Source organism: Opisthocomus hoazin, chromosome 7, assembly GCF_030867145.1.
Source record: "Opisthocomus hoazin isolate bOpiHoa1 chromosome 7, bOpiHoa1.hap1, whole genome shotgun sequence".
NCBI classification, from domain to species: domain Eukaryota; kingdom Metazoa; phylum Chordata; class Aves; order Opisthocomiformes; family Opisthocomidae; genus Opisthocomus; species Opisthocomus hoazin.
Genome location: NC_134420.1, coordinates 10,516,293 through 10,538,123, shown reverse-complemented (window position 1 = coordinate 10,538,123; position 21,831 = coordinate 10,516,293). Strand labels below are relative to the sequence as shown.

Below are 21,831 nucleotides of genomic sequence, written 5' to 3'. Positions count from 1 at the left end.
GCCACAAAAATGCCCCAGAGCCAAGCATGGGCGGACAGACCTCACTGTCTGTAATGATCAAAACTACTGAATATTGATACTTCTCTAGCTGCCTGTGAAAACTGACTTCAAAGCAATGACAGCATTAATAATGAAACAATCAATACAATAAATGTGACTGCAATTTCTCCTGATAAAATTAATCAGTCATTAAAACCGTATTTCTTTTGCAAAGTTTAACTAGTTTGTTGGATAGTTAACACGACCCTTGCTGGCAAGAACAGCTTTGCAGTTCTGCTGTTGCATATATTTTATGTATTTTACACCTGTTAGTATCCAATCATAAAATAGAAGTGACCTCTGTGTTCCCTGGTGCTCTTCTAAAACTACTTTCAGCATTTGAAACATTATCTTCTTCTCCCTTAGAAGAAAATAGCAGTGGAGAAAAGTAACGAGGTACTATAGGGCACAAGGGAAACACACACCATTCTGCAAGCCTGGATTTCTAAGAATAAAATTTTGGGGTTGTTTCATGTTTGAACACCTCTTTGCAAATGCAATTTATGCTCACATACTGAAAACTGGATTATTTCATATCTTTACAAACTCATATTCTCCACTGTTAATTGAACAAGAAATATATATAGAATGTGATCTTTGACATTTTAATTGAAGCCTATTAAAAAGTCTATAGGAAGTAATAAAGTACAAATTGTCTCCCTAATTTTAACCTGCGTTGCAACTATGTCACTAATTCAGATAACCACAAATAAAAATCTTTCAGAGATAAGAGCATGATCTAAGCAAAAAAATCTGGGGCTGACACCTAATTAAGATATACTTCCCCCTGACAAAGAAAGTTCTTCATCTATTACTGTGTGTTACAGTGGTTCAGGGCTATATTTAAATGGCCATTAAAAATGTACCTGAAGGCAAAGTTAATCTTTGTATTTGACAGATAATAGCAGCTTTTTTGCAGTAAGTTGTGAAGTGAGTATTTAATTTCTTTATGATATAATGACCATTCTGTTTAATCTTAATGGAGGAAAGACGAACGAGAAAATATGCTTAGGGGATATACTAATACATCAATTATGGAGAGTGGGAAAGTACTTTTTAAAAGTAGCAGTAATCTATTGTAAATTAAGATCTCAATAAGCACTCCTAGCCACAGGGAGAGCTAAAAAAGATGCATTAAAAGTCTGTTCAGATTCTGTTCATTATGGACATGTTCTTCTCAACTCTTAAGTAATGCAGCAGTCACGTAATTAAGTTCTGAAAAGGGAAACATTTAAAACAACTGAGTATCTATGGAACACATTAGGCTTTCTCCTTATTTTGTTGAGTGAAAATGCATTTCTCCATCTTTCCTTAACATTGTTGCAGAAGTGCTGAGACTGAGTGGCCTTTCTTCTTAAAGTATAGCAAAAGTATAAATGCAATTCCACGAACAAAATAGCCACTAATTTTTGGTCAAAGGCAAGATAAGCAAAGAAAGACATATAAATAAATTCTGCTCCTGCTTGACTACAAACACACTATCTATCCCATATAAAAGCAGGCACTTGTTTCCACTGGAATTTCACTCTGAAATGCAGATCTGAATTTTACGTAGGAACGATTTTTTCTTTATAAATAGTTATGATTTTGATTTAGACCTCTGTCCTGTGAGGGGACATGAAATGATACACCCCAAAAATTCTGTATGCCCCAAACCCACATGCTAACTCGAAGAAGAAAGTTTACAGAATATTCCAAGTGAAATCATGGGGATTACAACCAACTAAGAACCCTGGCTGTGAAGATGCAGAGGGCTGATTCAACTCCCTTTAATGTAATGAGGAGCCTTTCAATTGACTCTAATGAACTTTGTACTATACACAGTAATTTCAAGGAAAGTTCAGTAACTCTTAGGACAGGGTGCTCTAGATTGTTGTCTTCTAGATATGTGCTTGTAACTTTGAATTTGCCTACAAAAGCCCCAGCGAGCTACTGTAGAACAGATCACCTATGAGGACTTGCTCTACACTATGATGCACTATGATTCTTTTGTGTGGTTTCCTTCCTTTGTTTTTTTTTCTGTCTTTCAGCGTGTTGGAACATTACTAAGCTAAAATGTAAGACAGCCACCTCTCCAGAACAGCAGTTTACACCTGGGGAGTTAATACAGCAGAACTATTGTCTGTTAAACTCAAACCACCTCTCACATCCAAAAGATGCCCCAGGCAGATGAGTCCCAAATGTGCAAAGATGCACTGACTTCCACACAGGCAGGCTTCTGACTGAATTAAGAAACATGAATATCATTGATATTATATGAATAACCATGGAGCAACCTGCCTTTCACATGCTGAACCGATGCAAAATTCAAAATGAGCGGAGTATATTTGCCTACAGACACTCATAAATGCACATACAAAATACAAGTAATAACCTGTAAAAATGCCCACTTCAAAAAGTTGCCTACAAAAACTCAGGTATTGGGTTTTCTGAAGTCATTCCATTGCTTGTGTCTGATCAAAACCATTCTGAACATCCTACACAGCTTTGGGGCACCACCACTGCTCCTGGCAGCAAAAGCGCTGAAGCTCTGCTCATGACAGAGCTATCTAAAACCCAGGTGGAAATACAGGGCTGACAATGGCAACTGACTGGCAGATGCGTGTTAGATATTGATGCAGTGAAACACAGTCTTCTACATTGCAAGTTATGTAAATCAAATCAATTAGCTCTTCTTAGATAGATACTCTTAGATGATATTCTAGCATTTAACACTTCTGTAGTAAAAGCGACAAAGGTTGTCGGTTCTTTCCTGACTCTCTCTTCACCCTTTGCCTATGAACATATATGAAAAGGACAGAGCAAAGGAAAGGGAGAGAGAGACAGCACATCAGAGTTGGACATGTGCACTAGTTCTGCCCTATCTTTTGTGTGAAAAAAATAAAAATAAAGAAAAAAAACCCACTAACACTAAACAGGAATTATCCAAAGTGGCAGCTGACAGATAATTTACTGATGGCTTTTATATCTTATGAATAGGTGTCTACTATGGCTATTTCTTTGCCTACATAACTCAAATTAAACATTCTTTTTCAACTAATGACATAAAACAATTTTTAAACCTTGATTTTAGGGTGTGATTATTAAAGTGAATTTATGTGAGATGTACAAAAATTGCAATTTGATTTGCAAAATGAAAAGAAAAATCTTCCGTACGTGTCTAAGAAGGTCTGTGTGGGGGATTCAGACTCCTATACTCAGAAAGAAAGATGCATTTTCATTTTGCCATCAACACAAGCTGTTTCATGAGTATTATAGCACAAAGTCTTGTCATATAGTCATCTCTCGATAACCAAGAGATTTAATTTATTTGCAGTATTGTAGCTTTTTTAAGCCCAGAAGAAATTAAGTGATAGTAGTAGATTTTGGCTGCAAATTATTTTTAAGAACTCCTGAATGCCTTTCTTAATCTAAATATTGGAGGGATGCATGCATCTTGTGTTTTAAGAAGACAAAATGCTATTATTCATGGCTGCATATGAGTCAATGACAACTCAGCCCCTTGATAAAATGTCTCAAGGAAAAGCTACTGATGCTCAAGCAGATTTTAGATAGCGGAGGCATATGGTGTTTAAGCACCTCATAGACCTCTCCAGGTACAGTGCTGGCCTCTTTTCACTTATAGAGAAGAAAATCAGCATTTGAGGTACTCAGTGTTTGTCCTGGCAAAGCATTGACTTACATGTTGTGATACAGGCTACTATCTCACATAAATTTCCAAATTATTATTTCAAAACAAATTTTCTATAGAATATTTTTAGTTATCAAATTACCTACTTTTGAGACCAATAATTTATTTCATTTTCTACAATATTGGTGAATGTCAATGCAGGTAACAAATATTCCAGTGCTGATTGTCTCCTTTCCAATAATTTCTGTACGGCTTTTTTCCACAGAATGTTGTTGGAATTACAAAATACAGCCTATGACATAAACAATGGTATTTATTGAAGATATCACTGACTGAAGCAAGAACACAATTAATGAGCTGAGCCATTTTTGAAAGAGAGAGTTGACTGGCAGAGAATTCGATAACATCTTTTTAAGAGGAATCCAGAGAGTTTGTAACCAGAAATTAAGGACAGTAACAGACATTTTCATCTGAGCCCTATGTTAACTCTTCAATCTGTTTCAGGTTGCAGCATATATTATAGTTCCTAAATTCATTCATATGTTATGTCAGTGTTTGACTGGTGAACTTCAAAGAAATGTACAATGTGCAAGCATGTCATTCTTTCCTGAGCTAAAGACTAGCCAACAGTATTAACTTCCCCCCACCTCTAAAAACAAGTAGTCCTGCTTCTGGTTTTGACTGAAGTAAACTACAACACATTAGAGTCCTTACAGATTCAGACTGGAAAAGCAATCTAAGAAAACAAAGTTGAAAACTAAAAGAAAGACTGATGAATAACCTCCTTTTTCAACGTCTTTGGCCAGTTGATTCCTTATATATTCATATATAACATACTACCTGAATATGCCTATTCATTGCACATTAAATGCAATAAACAGATTTTGAAATCAGTATCTGTGATCTATATATTTAACTGAGAGGAGCAGTCTTAGAAAATTCTACAGGCCAAGTAACATTCAATATATTTGCATTCATATTTGGTTATGGAAATATGTATGATATTTGTATGTGTTATTTTTCTGAGTGTTCTGCTGGAATTCAGGTGGAAACAAGCATTCAATATAATCACAGTAACAGAGTTCTGAACTAAGGTTCCTAAACAAACAAACAAAAGGCCCCTAAAACAATAATGCCAGAATGATGAACTTGACATTGTGGGGGTTCTTCTTTGGTTTTTAAGTTGAAAATTTATCTGAATAATTAAGCATCTGCAGGTCAAATGAGCTAGTAGAACTCTTCAGCTTCAGCTGTTACATCATGCTGTTCCTTTGAACAACATTTACAATGCAACAAGAGAAAAAACAGAGGAAGATCCTGTGGTTCCTGACAAGTGCTGCTAATGAGAGTTCAGGCACTTCTTTAGCATCTGCAGCTCCTCTTCAATAGGCAGCTGAATGCCACTGGCTATGCAGCCACTGCATCTCAATCACAGGTTAAGCCACTGCAGATAAAAGTATCCAGAGAGAAGTCAACTCTTCCCTAATTTAATTTTTAGTGATATTCTGACCCTTAAGAAACAGACTTGGCTAAAGTCAACAGGAGTTTAGGCGATGTGTCCCAGAGGAGGAGGAGCCTAAGCATCTGCTCTACATGCCTGTCAAACAATTTGACATTATCGATGTTAGCTCTTCTACAGTTCGTGTTACTCTACTTTCTGCTTGTGTTGCTGTAAGACGGTTCCTGCGTGCCTTAGAGTTGCTCCTCAAATGCATCTGTTGTGTCTTGTTAGGATTTAGAGCCACCGTTCCAAAACAGACTAGTTGCAAGTAACGAGACTGATTTCTCTGACCAAAGTCTGATGTTAGGAGTGCTGAACTTGTGCTGTCAGATGGAGTTTGTCCCTCAGTATTAGAAGCACAAGAAGAACCAATGCATCTGAAATGTTCATGTTTTAAAAATACTGCAATGGTAGCCTGAAAGAAAATAATTGAAAGTCATTTCATCATATCTTTCCACTGGATGAATCTGCTACAGGATAGTAATAATTTTGTGACAGCTGAACAGTATGATAAAATCTAACTCCAGGAAATGAAAAGGCAAGATATTTTAAAAGACTTTAAAATTAGCAAATAATGTCTAGCAATCCAGTCATATTGCCTTGAACAGATGACACTTCCTAGTGACTTTTATGTCTGTGTACTGGAGAGCTAAAATTATTGCATACTGTCCAAATGAATGAATCTACCATGAGCAGAAACAAACGTTTCCCTCTTTTAGCATTGCTTTACTGCAATCTAGGCAGTTATCAAAGAGGCACAGAAAATCTTTATAAGCTTTGATGGGCCTCTCAACATTAATAGACATTAAAAAAGCATAGGAAGTTTTGCTGGTCCCATTTCTGCAAGATTTAGCACCAGAATTCACTGAGGAAAGACTAGTCTTTGAGTTAAACTTCACTTTTTTTCTTGAAGAGTCTGTCTTCTGCAAAAAGAATTCTACCTTGTTTGAAGGCTTTTTATTCAAAGAGAACCTGATTATTGGACTTCACTGAAAAGTTGTATTTCTTGCTGGTTTATATTAGCAATGGAGCATCTGTGATAAATGGAAGAAAATAAGCAGTAAGGCAAATTAAGGTAAATGAAAGGAAAAATAACTGTTGAACTAACTGTTAAAACCCTAACTCATTGTTTGGTTATGTAGATTGTTTCACATCAATAACTGAGTAATTATTCAGAGGGCAAAACTTCCAAGACTCCCACACAAGTTAGAGGTGTGAAACCTCTGGAATTCGTTAGGCAAGATGACAGCTTGCAACGTGGAGTTTTAAAAATCAAGCTGCCTTCTTTATTATCAAATAGTAACTGCTGTTAAAAGCACAGAAAATAAATTAAAAAAAGGATTTTTTTTTCCCCCATATCATCTCTACTTGTCTATTACCAGGACAACCTGCAGTCCCCAGCTGACAAGGAAAGAGGCAAGATAGGAGATTGTCAGTACCTTTTGAGAAAAGGGGTTAAGAAAGGCAGCCTTGGCCAGCAACCTCCTGCACCTTCTCCCAGCAGCTGGTGGAGAGAAACCCGCCTGTCCTTACAAACACCATTGACTCATGGATGCCAAGAAGGGTACCAGTGTCCTGGACATTGACAGAATATCACTCCTTTAAATTATTTGTCTTTTAGAATGGAAATGCTGGACTGGAGGTCACTTTCACTGGGGGAAATTCCACATTTCTGAGCAGACTGGAGATCACTTTGTGGAGAGAGCACAAGCCAGGTGTTCAATGTGGGGAGGCAGAAGTGCTTTTGATGCTTCATTTGCATGGCATAGCTACAGGCAGTGTGCACAAGTCAGCAGGAGATTCTTCCTACAAAAACAACATCCTAACAGGAGTCTGTTCAGTGGTGACAATTTCCGAAAGCATTTTCTAATTTTAAGCAGATGAAGATATTGCCTGCAATGCAACATACATCCCAATATATTGAGACAGCATTTTTGAAACAACAATAGCAACATCTGTCATCTTCTTTATGGCACGACTGTACCAGTAACACGAAATCTCAAAAGTTGTTTCTTGCAAGGGAAATACCCATCCACCATGGAACTAAACAGCAGTTGTTTAACAGTTTGTAGATCACGGGTGTAAAATTCTCTGTCCTTCATTTCTCTGTGACAATAAGGCACCCAGCCTAGCTCTGTACATAACTAACAGAACTGGATTAAAGATGTACCACAAATCCAAATGAGCAATGGTAACTAGAATGTTTCACGAAGATCTACAGTTCTACTGACAAAGAGAATGAGTTGCAGCAACTTTACGGCATTTTCCTGTTCTCATTACTAAACCTGGCAAAAAGCAGCTTGACAAAACTTGAAAAAGCACTATTAAACAAGCCACTATACTGCTAAAGTTTTGACCCAAGGCTCAATAAAATTTCGAAATGATATTTCGCCTGGTGCTATAAACAGGGAGATTATCACAATCATAAAAAGGACATTTTGCACAAAATGTGTTCAATATCTGCCAGCTCTCACAATCCTCCAAATAGAAGAACCATACTTTGAGTAACTGTAGCATAAGGACTGTACTCTAATGATTAAGAGCTTATCCATAACAAAATTATATTTTCAATGTACTCAAATAAGCACAAAATTGCCTATTCATTTTTATTGTCTGACTGCATGAACTATTATATGTGTGTTGAATCTTTCATGTTTTGGCCCAGATAATAAGACACCACTTAATATTTATTTGTCAGAGCTTACTTTTGTAAAAGAGAAATTAACTTCAATGGTTTTTAGACTACTCGAAGGTGCTTTGGGACTATTCAAATATGTACAAATGAGACATATTTTCCAGTATTTACAGGCACTATTTTCACCAACAAAACAATAGTTTTTCTGACTCAAATGGAAGTGAAGCTTTCATTAAAAACAGACACGACTTTTTTTTCATCTTCATACCATAATGTTTCTTTTCTTTTTGGTATCTCAAAGTAAGCATTCCATGTGTATAGTTGTTTTTAAAGCTAAAACATGACTGCTTAACAGTTGCACAAGTAATCAAAACTTTTGCAGTGTAATTCCAATTAGACTACAGTAACCACTGAAACCATATACTAGCTTACTGATGGGAAAATACAGTGACTATGTTGTTTATATAAGCCTACGGAAATAAAACTCAGTGAAGAAATTAAAATCTGTGGTTTTCCACATTTTCTTCAGAAAAATAAAGATTTGCAGAAACACAATTTATTTACTGTTACATCAGGAAAAATGTTGATTTTCTCCTTCTTCCTTTCCTTTAAAATGAAGCGACCTCTAAGTATCTGCCTTATAAGTCACTAATGAGATATAAAAGAAAATTAAATATTATTTTTAAAGGGTTTTTTGGTGTATTTTAATAGTTGTCAGAAAAAAAGGCACCTTTTAAACACATGTCTTTTCAAAATGAATGCTGTATTTTGGCCTACATTGGTCTCATGGTCACAGCAATTAATCATATGTCCACAAAGAGCAAAATGGCACAGCACACACCATCAGCTTCATTTCTTATTAGAGAAGCACATCTTTATTATCATCAGGTACTAAAAAAGAATGCTATTGGAATGAACAGTGTTTGTTCGTTTTTCAATGAAAGCAACACAAACTGTGAATCATCCTAATTACAGTTTCTAACAGAAGTTTATTAAAAGATAGAAGCCACCCTAGAATACGTGTTCTGAACCCTGTTGTACGAGTTATTTACTTGTAGACAAAGTCTCCCTTTATGACATAGACAACAATTTCTTTTTGGCAGAAATACTTTATGAAATTTAGCACACCAAACAGGTGTTTCAAAACTTCTAATTTTAAAAATGCCAGAAATTTTAAATTACTGCATAAGGTATATCTCCCAAAAGGAAAGGATGGAAAATCTACCACTTAACATTTTCAAAAGGTATAAAAAGTACCATAATTCACAGTAGAGGTGTATGCATGGAGCAATAGAGGACTCTAACTCAGCAAACAAAAGTCTGGATATGAATTTACAATCCAGTAGCTTGATCTGTCCAGAATTAGATTAAATATCACATTAAAAACCTACAGACAGGCTGTAACTAAAGTAGAAAGCATGCTGGGACAGTGTTTTACTACTTCACTGTGGGACCAAGTCCAAAATCTGCTGAAAATTTCCGTGGGCTTTGCACAGACACCTAAAGGTCTTTTGGATTATTTGTAAGAATAGTAACTGTGCTTGTCATATTAAACTTTATGGCCACACTAGTATTTCCTATGTGTTCCTGTCTTTCCAACAGAGAGAGGATGGTGCCTCCGAAAAGTGGCTGGGAACTCAAATCCCTTCCCTGGGGACCGAGGAGGAAGGGGTCCCTGTGGGGATGTTGATGCCATTCACTGAAGGTTTGGTTAAGCAAAAACAGACATCCCAGTTGGGCAATTACTTCTATTTTTTAGTTGCTTTAAACAAGCAGAGATTAAACTACTCCAGCAGCAATCACAGCTTTCAAATGCAAAGTAGCCTTCTTCTCAAACAATGTCAGGGGTATCATGGTCTCTTAAGTGTTCAGGGACAATTTTTAGCTGCTCTGTCAAGCACAAGTGCAACTCAGTGGAACCTCCCTGGTTGGTTAGCTAATTTTAAACTTTATAAGTACACGACAACAGATAATTCAAAAAGCAAAAGTTTGAGCCCGTTTAAGTACACACAATAATAATTTGCCTAGCAATATAACAAAAAGTAATCAATATATTGCAGATTCTTCTTTGTAATTCAGGTGATTTACCAGCTTCAGTCAGAAAAATCTAATGACATCATTTTTCCATGGAAGAACACAGTGCTGTGTTACAAAACAGGTAATGAAATGGTAATTATTCAACTGAAATCCTGAAATTACATTTCTCAAAAAAATAAATCAGGATCGATCCAACAAGGAAATTACTTTAATTTTGACTCCCTTCTCTTTTGTTTTTTTAATTACGGGGATATATTTTTAAAAATCCAAACCAGAACTATTTTGCAAAAATAAATGTTTGGATAGAGTAATTAAAATTTCTTATTTTATTCTGTAGAAAGTTTCATGTATTTCAGGTTTCAGCTTTAGTTAAAAAATTCTCTTCACAGGTTATCGTGTGTCAAAAAATTTACAAGCATCTTACTGGAAAGCAGAAAATGCTCTTCTCAAAAGTCTGGAGACAGTCTGCTCTAATCTGAGACCACTGAATACAATGGAAAAAGTCATTCCACTTACTGACATTTCAGAGAGTATTAAACCAAACCTGTAAGAATTTCATCTATGTGTCCATAGGGAATAAGCAGAGAGTACAAACTGCATTTCATTGAGATAGTGGCAAAGTACACAGTGTTACTTACCCCAGTTTTAAAATAAAATGGAGGCAAAATGACTTAGTATTTATCCTAAAATAATCAGGCAAAGCCAAATGAGTTATCTTACGGTGTGAGACATTTAAATTAAAGAGAAATTACTATGTCTCTATTTTAATCTTGTTTCATCTGCCTAGGATACGACATTTGGCATTACACTTCATTCTAATTCCCCTTTCAAATTTTGTATTTGTTTCTGTCCAGGGAGTTTATGAAATAACAGGTTCTGGACAAATCAGACTTTCTGAAAACAACATGAAAAAGTGAACGTATTTCAGAAATACATGAGATCAGTGAACATTCTTTTGCTCACATAATTCCTTTTCTATCCTTTGATTGTTCATTTATAACCTCTGAAGTGTAACGCATGAATTATCCTATTGTACACATCAACCACTTGACAGATTGTCAAGTCCTATTGTACACATCAACCACTTGACAGATTGTTTTAGTAAAACTCTTATGGGCTTTCCTTCCAGGCTGCCAGGAAAAGTTTAACAAAAACGCTGATTAGTTCCTTTAAGTTCTCCCAGGTAAACAAACTAAAAAGCAAGTTTACAGTACCCAGGACCAATCAGGCAAAAATATCACATAGGTTTTTTGCAGTAACTACACAAATCAGAACACTTAAAGGTGCTCTATCAAGAAAAAAAGCTGATGATGACTCATCAGTCTGTCAAATGGGGAGCAGAAATGCTCATACTTGAGAATCTTTAGTTAACGAGGAATACTAGTTAGGACAATTCCTAATAAAGCTTCACTTTAAGTAAGCCTTTTTTTGTGTCATACACGGATAGTAAATTTTTAGTAAAAATTCATAAAAATCATTAGATAGATATTTTTCCCCCTGAATAAAACCTTAGATGATGTTAATTCCACAGATGCCAGTTACATAAATACGTCTATGTATTCACCTAAGAAACTGCCAACAAAACACAATAGACGCACAGCAGATTTCCAAATCCAAGTCCACCCTTTTAAGAAGTGTATTACCCACAGTGGGTGTGTTGCATGCGAGGGCTGAGGCCCCAGCCCTGCATTGCTGCATAGAGGTCTGGGTCCGGGCACCAGAAATTAACACACAAACTGTCTTTCTGGTGTTTTCAGAAAGCTGAACAGCAGCTTGGGAGAGTGGTTTTAATGAACTGCATCCTTCCACCACCCCACAACAGAAGGCTGGGAGGAAGACAGATACAGGAAATAAAGGTAGAATAAGAAATGGAAAAGGGGGAAATGGATCCTGAGGCAGACTGGGAAGCATGAGGAATGAAACAATGCTACCAAATTTCAAGGCAGGCAAGGATATTGCAAGGGAGAAACTGCAGTAAAGAAAGAGAAAAGCCTGAATGAAATGTTGGCAAATTAGCTCCTGGCAATACTAGCTCTGTTGTCTTGACTGCAGAACTTTACCTCAGTATCTCTTAAAAATATTAGCACAGCTTAAACACTTGTTAAAAGGAAAAAAAAGTCAAATAAACTTGATAAAAATGTTATGGCATTTGTTAATATGCTGCATTGTTCTAGGTAATATCCAGTCATAACACTGGTTCATTACTTGGATTAGAGCGAACCAGGAGAATCAGAGGAATTATTGCAGGCACTGAATGACTGAAAAAGAAATACTTCCATAAATTCCAGCTGTTTTGAAATCTTTAATTCTTACTACCCTTGGCAGAAGAAGAAAGTGTCCCAGGAATACATTAAAAATATTGCATATCAATAAAATATTAGGTCACACCTCTCACAGCACACTAAAGGCTGGCACAGAAAAGCAGGCACATGAAATGCCAAAACAAGCCCTTTGGCTCCCATTTTGCTCTCCCTAGCAGTGTGTCCCTGCTGTCCCACCCTACTGTTCCTCCTCGGACTTGTGGTGAGTACACTCGACCCCTTGACCAGACTGGCGGTGGTTTGGTGCAGACTCTGAAGGAGGTAAAGGCCCGAGCTATAGCTGGGCCAAGAACTCCTCTAGTTTCAATCTGTCCCCTGAAAACCCACAAGGGAGCAGAGTGATGCAGTCAGCATCGATGCTTATGAGCTTGGAACACTGATCATGCAATCAACTCATGAATAGCGGGTGGCTTTTCCAAGACTTGTTTATCAAGGAACGAAGTTAGCTGTGAGTACAAGGAGTCTCATGTATACCTTTCCCACCGCATGTAAGTTGACTACAAGCCAACCACTTTATTCCATAAATATGACAAGCCTTAGTGAGCCTTCTTAGTGCAGTGTGGCTGCACAGCGGTGATCTCCCCTTGAGCCAGGACCCCCCTCAAGGTACGCTCCTTGAGGCAGAGAGATCTTTCACCAATGGCAGCGCTTTGGTAAGCGACTGACATTGTGCATAACCCTGTAGTATGGTAACTTTGATTTTGTCTTGGTAACTTTGATTGCATGCTGAATTAATGCTAATGAAACATACAGATATAATCCTTTAGACATAAACCACTGAACAAGTCTGGGTCTAAGTCTGGATCCAGCCACACCTAGGCTCCTCTCTGAGAATGAGTTTAGAAAGAAAGGGGGTCCATTCTGAACCTTGTGACTCAACGGGAGGGTCTCCCTTCCCCTTTTCCATCTTCAATCTCTGTGTAAATCATTCTACCTCAATTCTACCTCGATTTTCCTTTGTACGTTCCTTCCATGTAGTAAGTAACAGAGTGAACCTTCCTATCGAACTTCGTTAAATCACACTTTGATCAATTCCTATTAAAACCACTTTTGCTTATACCTTTGACATTTATTCTTTAAGCGGCCTAAACCACTCATTCATGACAGGATTAGGCCGCCTCCTCACCTGTACCACTTTATCGGTTTGGGGGGAAGGTCAGGAAAGTGGAATCAGACAGGGGCTCCAGTAAACCAGATCTGTCTGTAACTTCTCTTACCGAATGCTGTTTCGCTTCTGCTCCTGTCTTGTCTGTACAAGGCAGTAAGCTGTTGGGGGCAATTTCTGCCTTCTCTCCCATGTGGAGCAATCATCACTATATATTATATATACACTTACCTACACACATACATCTACACAAAATCATACGTATAATTCTATTATGTGTAATAATATTTACATTTTTTCTGTCTTATAACTGAGCTCAGTTTCCAGTGAGTCCTTACATTTCATGGAGGTAGACGTCCTAATAGTAATACTGTGTCCTGCTATATTTCATTTTGGTTCCTTGTTCCTTGATGTAACAAAATGCAAATCATCTATAAACTAAACAGATTTATTTCTGTTCAGCTGAATCAATCCCTTATAAGATGATACACTGTTAAGGCTCTTTTGCCCTTAAACCATAATCCCGATTCACCAAATTTTGTTGGTGCAGTTGTGTAAAGTTTTCCTGCTCAGCAACAAAAATCACCTCACTCTCCTGTAAGAGCAATTCTAACTTGTATGAATCTGAAGAAAACTGCAAAGGTGCTTATAAGGACCAAAAAAAAAAAATCTCTACAATATACTATAAAATAAAAATCACCACCTCAAAAAACAATAAGTCACGCTTCTTGCTATCTTCAAGGTATTCCGTTAACAAACTCTATGTATCTTCATGATTAGGCCTGGAAAGATGAGTTTTACTTTTCTACCTCTGACTTGTATCTGGCATGACACATAGATTCTCTAAGTTCAGAATACCATGACTTACTTGTCCTTTCAGAGACAAAAATCTTTGCCAGAGTAAGAATGAGTCTAGAAAGACAGGCAGATCTCCTAATCTGCTTAACTGAAAATTAGCCAGCAAAATGACATTCACCAACATTGTCAATGACAAATCATTCACAGTCCAAGGCAGGATGCATTTCATAAAGCATGCACTAAATTACACCTACTTGCTGTCGAATTTCTTCTTCCATCTTTACTGGGGACCCCAACTCTGCGACTTGTTTGACACCTTCACTAGCATATCCTCCATACTCCCAAAGGATGTAGTTCTTCGAGTGAGAACTACCGATGATCGCAGACCAGTGGTTGGTGCGTCCTTTCAGGGGGGAAAAAAATAAACTAAAATACATCAGCCATCAAGACAGCCTCAAAGTATAATTCCTAATTTTTTTTTAAAGTGAAAGGTTTGAAGTGCCCAGTCTTTACCAGTACCAAGGTTTGCATGTGTTGCAAACTGTCAGTTCTGACTACATCAATACACCGTATCTTTAGAGTAATAAGAATAATCCAGTGAACTACAGAAATATAGCATAGTGCATCAGTAATTATGTGATATAACAACACAGGCAGAAATAGTAAGAAAGATTGTATTCTGCCTAATCAAGCAGCCCCCCCTAGATAGGCTGAGTATATTTTTTTCTTCTCTGGGTACTTCACTTCTTCGGGAAGATTAAGAATTCTTTCATTTTAAGTTTCCATGTAAAACATTTTTGAGGATGAAACCTGCAAGGGAAGACTTCAGTGGTGACACAAAGATTTAACATCAAGTCATTTTCCTTACTGGTTTCTAACAGTCCACTAGATTTGCATTTGAGTGGTGACAGCAGATTATCAGCAAAAGATAGATGTAAGCGTGATGACACTATCATACAGATTTTTGTTTATAGCTTTGTGCCCGAACGTTATCAGACACGGAACTACAAAGGGCTTACAGCCAGAAACTTCCCATAGCAGCTTCCAGCTGAAACAGAGGTGAAACATTCGCTTTGCGTGGGCAAATGGTGTCCAGCACTTCTTCCAGGAAACTTTTGAAATGCTGGTAAAGAACTGCTTTTATTGGCACTGACATAGCTGCTTTTCTGCTTCTGCATACTTAAATTATACATGTATACATGTCTCCTTCCCCCATCCTCACCCTGACCCTTAGTAGGGCTTCCATTTAATTTAGGAAGTGAGCAAAGTGAATTCTGGCGCTTCCATGTTCGCTGAGTTTGCTTGCTCAAATTCCTGGACTTCTTGAACAAAAAAAGAAAAAAATGTAAAAGTTTAAAATGTTCAAGAAGCATGATGGAATCTAAAAGAGAATTCAGCAGAAATAAGGAGTCACAGAAGTACTGGAAATAAAAATGATTTTGCTTCAGTATCAGATAACACTCTGCAAAGATATGGGCTTAAAGGAAAAGGATGAGAAAATGAATTGCTCACTTAAGCAGACAGTCTGGTAACAGTGCAAAGACTAGGAAATGAGTGAGACAGAATGATGGAATGAGACAATAGTTAACATTCTTCTTTGCAATGCAAAAGGTAGAGAGTAGAAGTAAAATCAGCTGAAAACTAGAATAAATGAATGAAGAATGAATAATGAAGTAAACAAAAGGAATGCAAGTTCAAGATGTGAAAGGTGGGACAATGAAATTGAAAAAGACAATGTAGAGAATTGAATAAAGTCAGATGCAGGAACCTAATCACAGGAGAATAGAAAATAGATTAGAAATAAAAAATGAACTCCAATGGTAGGGGAAAAAAGCTAGAAAAATATAGCAAACAGAATAGATAGATGAGGGAGATGGCCTAGCAACACAGCAAACAGAGCCTCCATAGTTTTCTTAGTGCTAAACTTGGACCAAAATATACTTACTGACTGTAGCATGCTTCACGCGTTCGGAGTTCATTAAAGCAGTAATTGATCCCCAAATGGAAATAAAGCAAAACTAAACCTCCCTTCCCCCACAGGTAATAGCTGAATAGACTACAGTGTCAGAAGATGGTTTCTTGGTCTAAGATCTAGCAATTGTTCCTGAAATATACACTGGCACCTTGTCATACCACAGAGAGATTCTGTCCTTCAGCCCCAGTGACAGGGCCACCAGTTTTGCCCATTCTTTTTTCCTAGCACACAGGTCTAATTATCTCACAAGTCATAGACAGCAGCTTTCCCTGAAATACAGTAAGTGACACTTACTGAAACTTTTCACAAGAGAAGGTTCCACATAGTGCGTACAAAAGAAAAACGTGTCACTACAGAGAGGAACCAGAGTGCCTTTAAATCTTTATTAAAATGGACAGTGAACTGTTCCATGTGCCTCAAAGCTTCGCACACTCCCCATCCTAAACAGATCAAGAACATTTGATATCTTTGCAATCAGAGCCCAGCCTCTTCCACCAAACACCTTTCCCTATAGATACTAGCTCTGCAGAGAAAGCAGCTGGGCCCATCTACTTGCCTACATGAGCTGTTCAAAATATACCACATCTACCTTAAAACTTTCACAAATTCATGCAACATTTGCAAATGTTTCACTCCTCACCTTGAACCTCCCATTTCTGATGACAATGAAGAGACATCTCAATAGTCTCTTAAACCTTTTCCTCTAAGCATCAAAGAAATTTGTCTACGTGAAATGATCTGAGCAGTATAAGATGTCTGTTATCATATGAGTGATACCCAGAGAGTATAAATGCTTTTAAGCCACAGATCATATGTGAATACAAATATTTCTGTCTGCCAAAATGTGATAGGAAATTTAATAGTTCCCCTTGACCCAGATTTAATGACAAATTAAATACTCAGCTTCCACTAGTCCTATTATCAGGAGTTGTGATAAGTTGCAAAAATTACCCGAAAAGCATGCTCACTTTTTTTAAGTCTTTGTTTACAAATCAGTTTAATTTTTTTTTTTTTTCAGTCTGAGATCCACAAAAGCAAAATTCTTCTCATAAATAGCTTTTGGACCTTTTCTACAGCTGTGGTACACCTCTCTCCATTCACTGGATGGTTGGCACACTCAGGACAAGATTGTGTTGCAGTGGTTTCATTCTATGCAATGCTTTATAGACTACACACAGAATCACAGAATCACAGAATGGTAGGGGTTGGAAGGGACCTCTGTGGGTCATCTAGTCCAACCCTCCTGCCGAAGCAGGGTCACCTACACATCTGATAACTTTTAAACAGACAATATGCTTTTAAATTTAATGAAACAGAGGTATTTTAATTGCACTAGTATAATAAATGTAAAATTATTCCTGATCTGTAGAATCTGTGAAAACTTCAAAATAGTTTCCCAGCGTTTAAAGTTTTGCACTGTACCTTCCAGAAACATTTCTATCAACAGTTCAAAACATAAATTAAAGATGCAAAATAGAAGTTTTATGATCTGCTTTCTATTTCAGCCATACTCATGGTATAAGAGTAGAGCAGAATTTTTTATGTGATGGCTTAGCAAATAACTAGTGATTTACCACAGTCCATCATGAGTAGCATTTTATTTTAAAGCAATTACTACACAAGTTCAACATTTTAAAGAATAATGTCGATGACTATTTTTCATTTTTAACATCACTACATCTGGATGAGACCTTTTTCTCAACTTGCAGAAATTTCGTTGTAAAATCTTATCAGCTGTTATTACTGGACTTAATCCTGGAAGTATTATATGGTTATCTTTACACTTTTCCAGTTTTTAAAATAAAACACTACTGTAATTCACCACTTTGTACCTCGGGAGAGATAACAGTCTACAGAGTTTGCCACTAATGTGGCAAATTATTGCAACTTGCTTACTTTCAGTCATGCATCCACATTCTCTGTGTGCTCACTGACTTGGATTTAAAAGAAAAAAGTCACTTATCCCCAATATTACATCAATAAGTCACAGTAGTTTCATAGTTTTCAATCGTTTCTAACCATGCTCGATTTCTGACCACCAACTGAATCCATACAAATAATGCATACAAAGTGTCAAACTCAGTAGATATACAAATCAATCGACAACCTAAACAAGCAGTCCTGCAATTATTGGTTTTGGCTTATTTTATCTCCCATGTATAAGGCTGACAAAAATATTTGAACAATGCTACCTTCAACTTAAAATCTATGAGAGACTCAACATAACCAATATTGCTTAGGCTGTTAAAACTACGAGCTGATTGACACACAGACCATATTTGAATTATGATATTTTGACATCTTGAAAATAATAATAAAAACCATATAAAGTCTATATAATAAACATCAGCCACAAAAAACATAACAAAGTTTAAAGACCAGTAAATGTGACTCATGTTCTCAAATAATTTCCTAGCCTTTATTGCCACAGACAGTGGAGTCAATAATGAAAAAAGAAATGCATAATACACGTTTGTGTAACTTTAGCTTTTTACAGTTACAGCTACTTGGGTTATTGCAACAAGAATCCTGATTCTGTAGTTCAGAAACTTTAAAAACCCAGACAGGCAAAGCTCAGAATGTGTATTTTATCTGTCTACTCAACCAACAAAGCAGACAGAATAACCTAAGGTCTATACATCCAATTAATGTCCTTGGGCAGCACGATTCAGCGCTCAGCAAAACTTTGAATGAAAACACGCTTGCTAGATTAGCTAGATTGTAAATCAGATTGTTAGTGTGTTGCCCATTCTTTGTGGCCTCTTTCTTAAAATCTCATTTCGTAGCTGTACACTATAAGCCAGTCCAAGCTTTCAATAAAAAATACAAAATTAAAACAAAAAATAAAAAGTAACCTTTCTCACCACAAATAAATCTCAGAAATGTGATCTCATACACACCTCAGTTACAAACGTCAGACAAATCAATATAATTTATATGTATAACATTCACAGAAAGATTCATGGACTTTTCAATACTGAATGTTAGCAGTGTTCCATGTATGTCGTAATTTACACTGCTGAGCTCTAAATAAGTAACATTGTGTCATACAACAAGCTCCAACCTTCTTCACAATCCCTATATGGTACAACAATAGTAAAAGAATGATACTCACGTGGAAAATCCTTGGGATGTGTTTTTTCTGACCAGTTTCCATAAAAAGTTAGCCTGTATTTGGCAGTTCCACAGGCACAGCAATCTAAAATAGGTTTGTCAGTCACACCTTCTGAGGCTGAGTCTGAAAAAGCAGCAGAGTACCCACAGAAAATGGTTACAACTCTAAATCAACAGATTACAGCAAAGTTGCCATACTAAATACTCCAGTAAATAAACCTAAGTTAAACACATTTTTTTGTTGTTTAAGTTGGGCTACACTAAACTAGAATCCTGAAATACCTGGATCATATTTATAAGTGGATGTAATGGCTTAAATCTACATTTTTAAGTAAGAAGGTGCTACTATTTCAGTCATCTTCAGATTCAAAATGCATTTGTTTCTGATTTTTATCTGACATGGACCTCAAAACAAAATAGGCTTGAAAATTCTGGACAGCCAAAGCATATAAATTCTCCAGCGGGATGCAATAACGAAGTGCAATACTTAGTCTTAGGCAAGGATGAAATAGCCAAGGATTCAATAAACTGAGTGCCCGGGAGGCAAACGGGCTTCACACGAAGACCAGGTAAAAAGTTGCAAGTATCACATATAGGAGAAGGCAAGGAAGATTGAATGAGGAACAGTGTACGTGATAAGGAAGAACATAATTGAATGGAAGATCCCAAATCTGAACACAGATGAAACTGTTCAAGGCCTCAAAATTTAAATTTGATATAATAAATTAAAAGAAATATGTAGAACATGATAAGGAGATAAGAAAGATGTTTTACTTTACCTTACCTTGTTCACAAATTTTTTTGGTGAGAGAACCCTCATCTTGAAAATAAATTATGCGCTTCTGCACAATACTGGCTCTATAAAGGGGAAAAAAAAAAGGTTTTAAATACATTTATTCCATAAAGGAAGAAGATAATGCATGATAAAGTAGCAAAAGAACAGAACTAGTCTGTTAAGACCTAGGCATATTTCCCCTCTTCTGACAATACATGTACACAACACGGGACTACACATAGAGTATTTTTATTTCAACTTGCACTTGAGTTTCGTCATGTTTTAGAGAAAATTAGAATGTTATTACCTCTAGAGAAGTGATCATAGTCATATGGTGAAGATCTGTACTCTGGAAACGCATGACAATCAACTGAATATTCAATATTTCAATCAAATCTTATATTAAAATACTGAAATTATATTTAATTTCAGAAAAATAGCACAGCTAAAGCAAGCAGCTGTTGTAGGAAATTACACGGCATTCTGAAGAGACAAATACTTCAATATATGACAGCAATTCAGTGCAAATATCATGTAAAATAGAAGTTAGAAAAAGACCTAGCATAAGCTAAAGTCTTTAAAAACAATTCAAAGGTTCCAAAAGAAAAGCCACTTTAAAATTCATTAAATTTAGAATATTTTATTAAGGCTTATAGTTCAAACAAAATGTAAGTTTATAAGCCTTAGTCTGGGGCAAGGAGGGGGAGGGCAGGGAGGTTGAATCTGAAAATGATAAGGGGAAAACCAGAGTTACTGTGCAACTTTATTTTTTAGAGCTGGAATTGTACTGCTGAAATGTAGCTAATTTTTAGCCTCCCATCTGAGAGACCATAATCTGCATCAAAGATCTGTAAGTCAGCAAAGCACCAAGGTCAAGTTCTTCTTGCAGATTGGTATTATAACCATCATCTTGTAAATGTCAAAAACTATAATAAACTGGAAAGTATGTTCAAATGGCTCAGGTGATCCCTTCCAGTCCTAAATAAACTTAACTAGCTTTGTTGACCACTTTTTAACTATAAAAATTTCATTCACATGTAAACTTTATCTTCTTTTTATAAGTGTCTACAATAGGGACAAATACGAGCCTGCAGCACATACCAGAAAGTGAATGAAACCTAGAGTTAGCTAAATCTGTCTTTTACTCATACAAGAACTGTTATGGCACAATGTAAATGCTGCCAGAAAAGACTGACCAAGTATGTGAGAAGCAGAATGAAAGCTTTCTGAGAAAACTTTTTCAAGGTTTCTAACAAAAAATAAGGGGGAAAAATAAAACAAAGAAAACCACCCAAACAACTATTAGCAAGAATATGAGCCCAATGGCCATCCTGTGACAGTGGCATTCTATGCTAGTTTTTCCAGACTTCGCATTCAAAACCAAAGACAATTTCAAAGACTTCTTGGATGCTACTCTGCAATTGAGAAGCAATACTTTCACACAGACTCAATGAAACACCTACAATTTTTGATACACAATCAATCATGGTTCTTCAAACTGTACCATAAAACTGGAAAACAGTCATGCAGGACGATTAATAAAATGTAAAGTGGCAGCAACCTAAGCTGAAATGTACATGCATCATCACAACTCATATATTGTCAAGACACTTCATCTTGTTATACACTGGCCAATTACCAGCAGCCATCTTCCAGGATTGATACTAGAGCAATAGCATCTTCATTGACGTAGTTGGGGGTGGAATGCAACCTCAACAAGTTTGCAGATCATACTAAATTGGGGAAGCAGTTGACATGCCAGAGGGTAAAGCTACTAAATAGTAGACAAGCAGATTGCAACAGATGAGAAATGGGTTGGCATGAACCCCACGAAATGTCAGTCTTGCACATAGGATACAATAATGCAGTTACAGCAGTACAGTACAGGGCAACTGCTAGC

General features: G+C 36.7%; 1 protein-coding gene across 1 annotated transcript in view; it reads right to left on the bottom strand.

Annotated features, from left to right (window-relative positions):
* SPON1 (spondin 1) overlaps positions 1-21,831 on the bottom strand; it is a 214,958-nt gene that overhangs the window by 117,513 nt on the left and 75,614 nt on the right. Inside the window, exons 4-6 of the mRNA XM_009937171.2 lie at positions 19,941-20,014; positions 19,158-19,280; positions 14,322-14,470 (exon numbers count right to left, since the gene is read on the bottom strand). Of these exons, the coding sequence (XP_009935473.2) occupies positions 14,322-14,470; positions 19,158-19,280; positions 19,941-20,014 (346 nt within the window). The remainder of the gene's footprint in view (positions 1-14,321; positions 14,471-19,157; positions 19,281-19,940; positions 20,015-21,831) is intronic.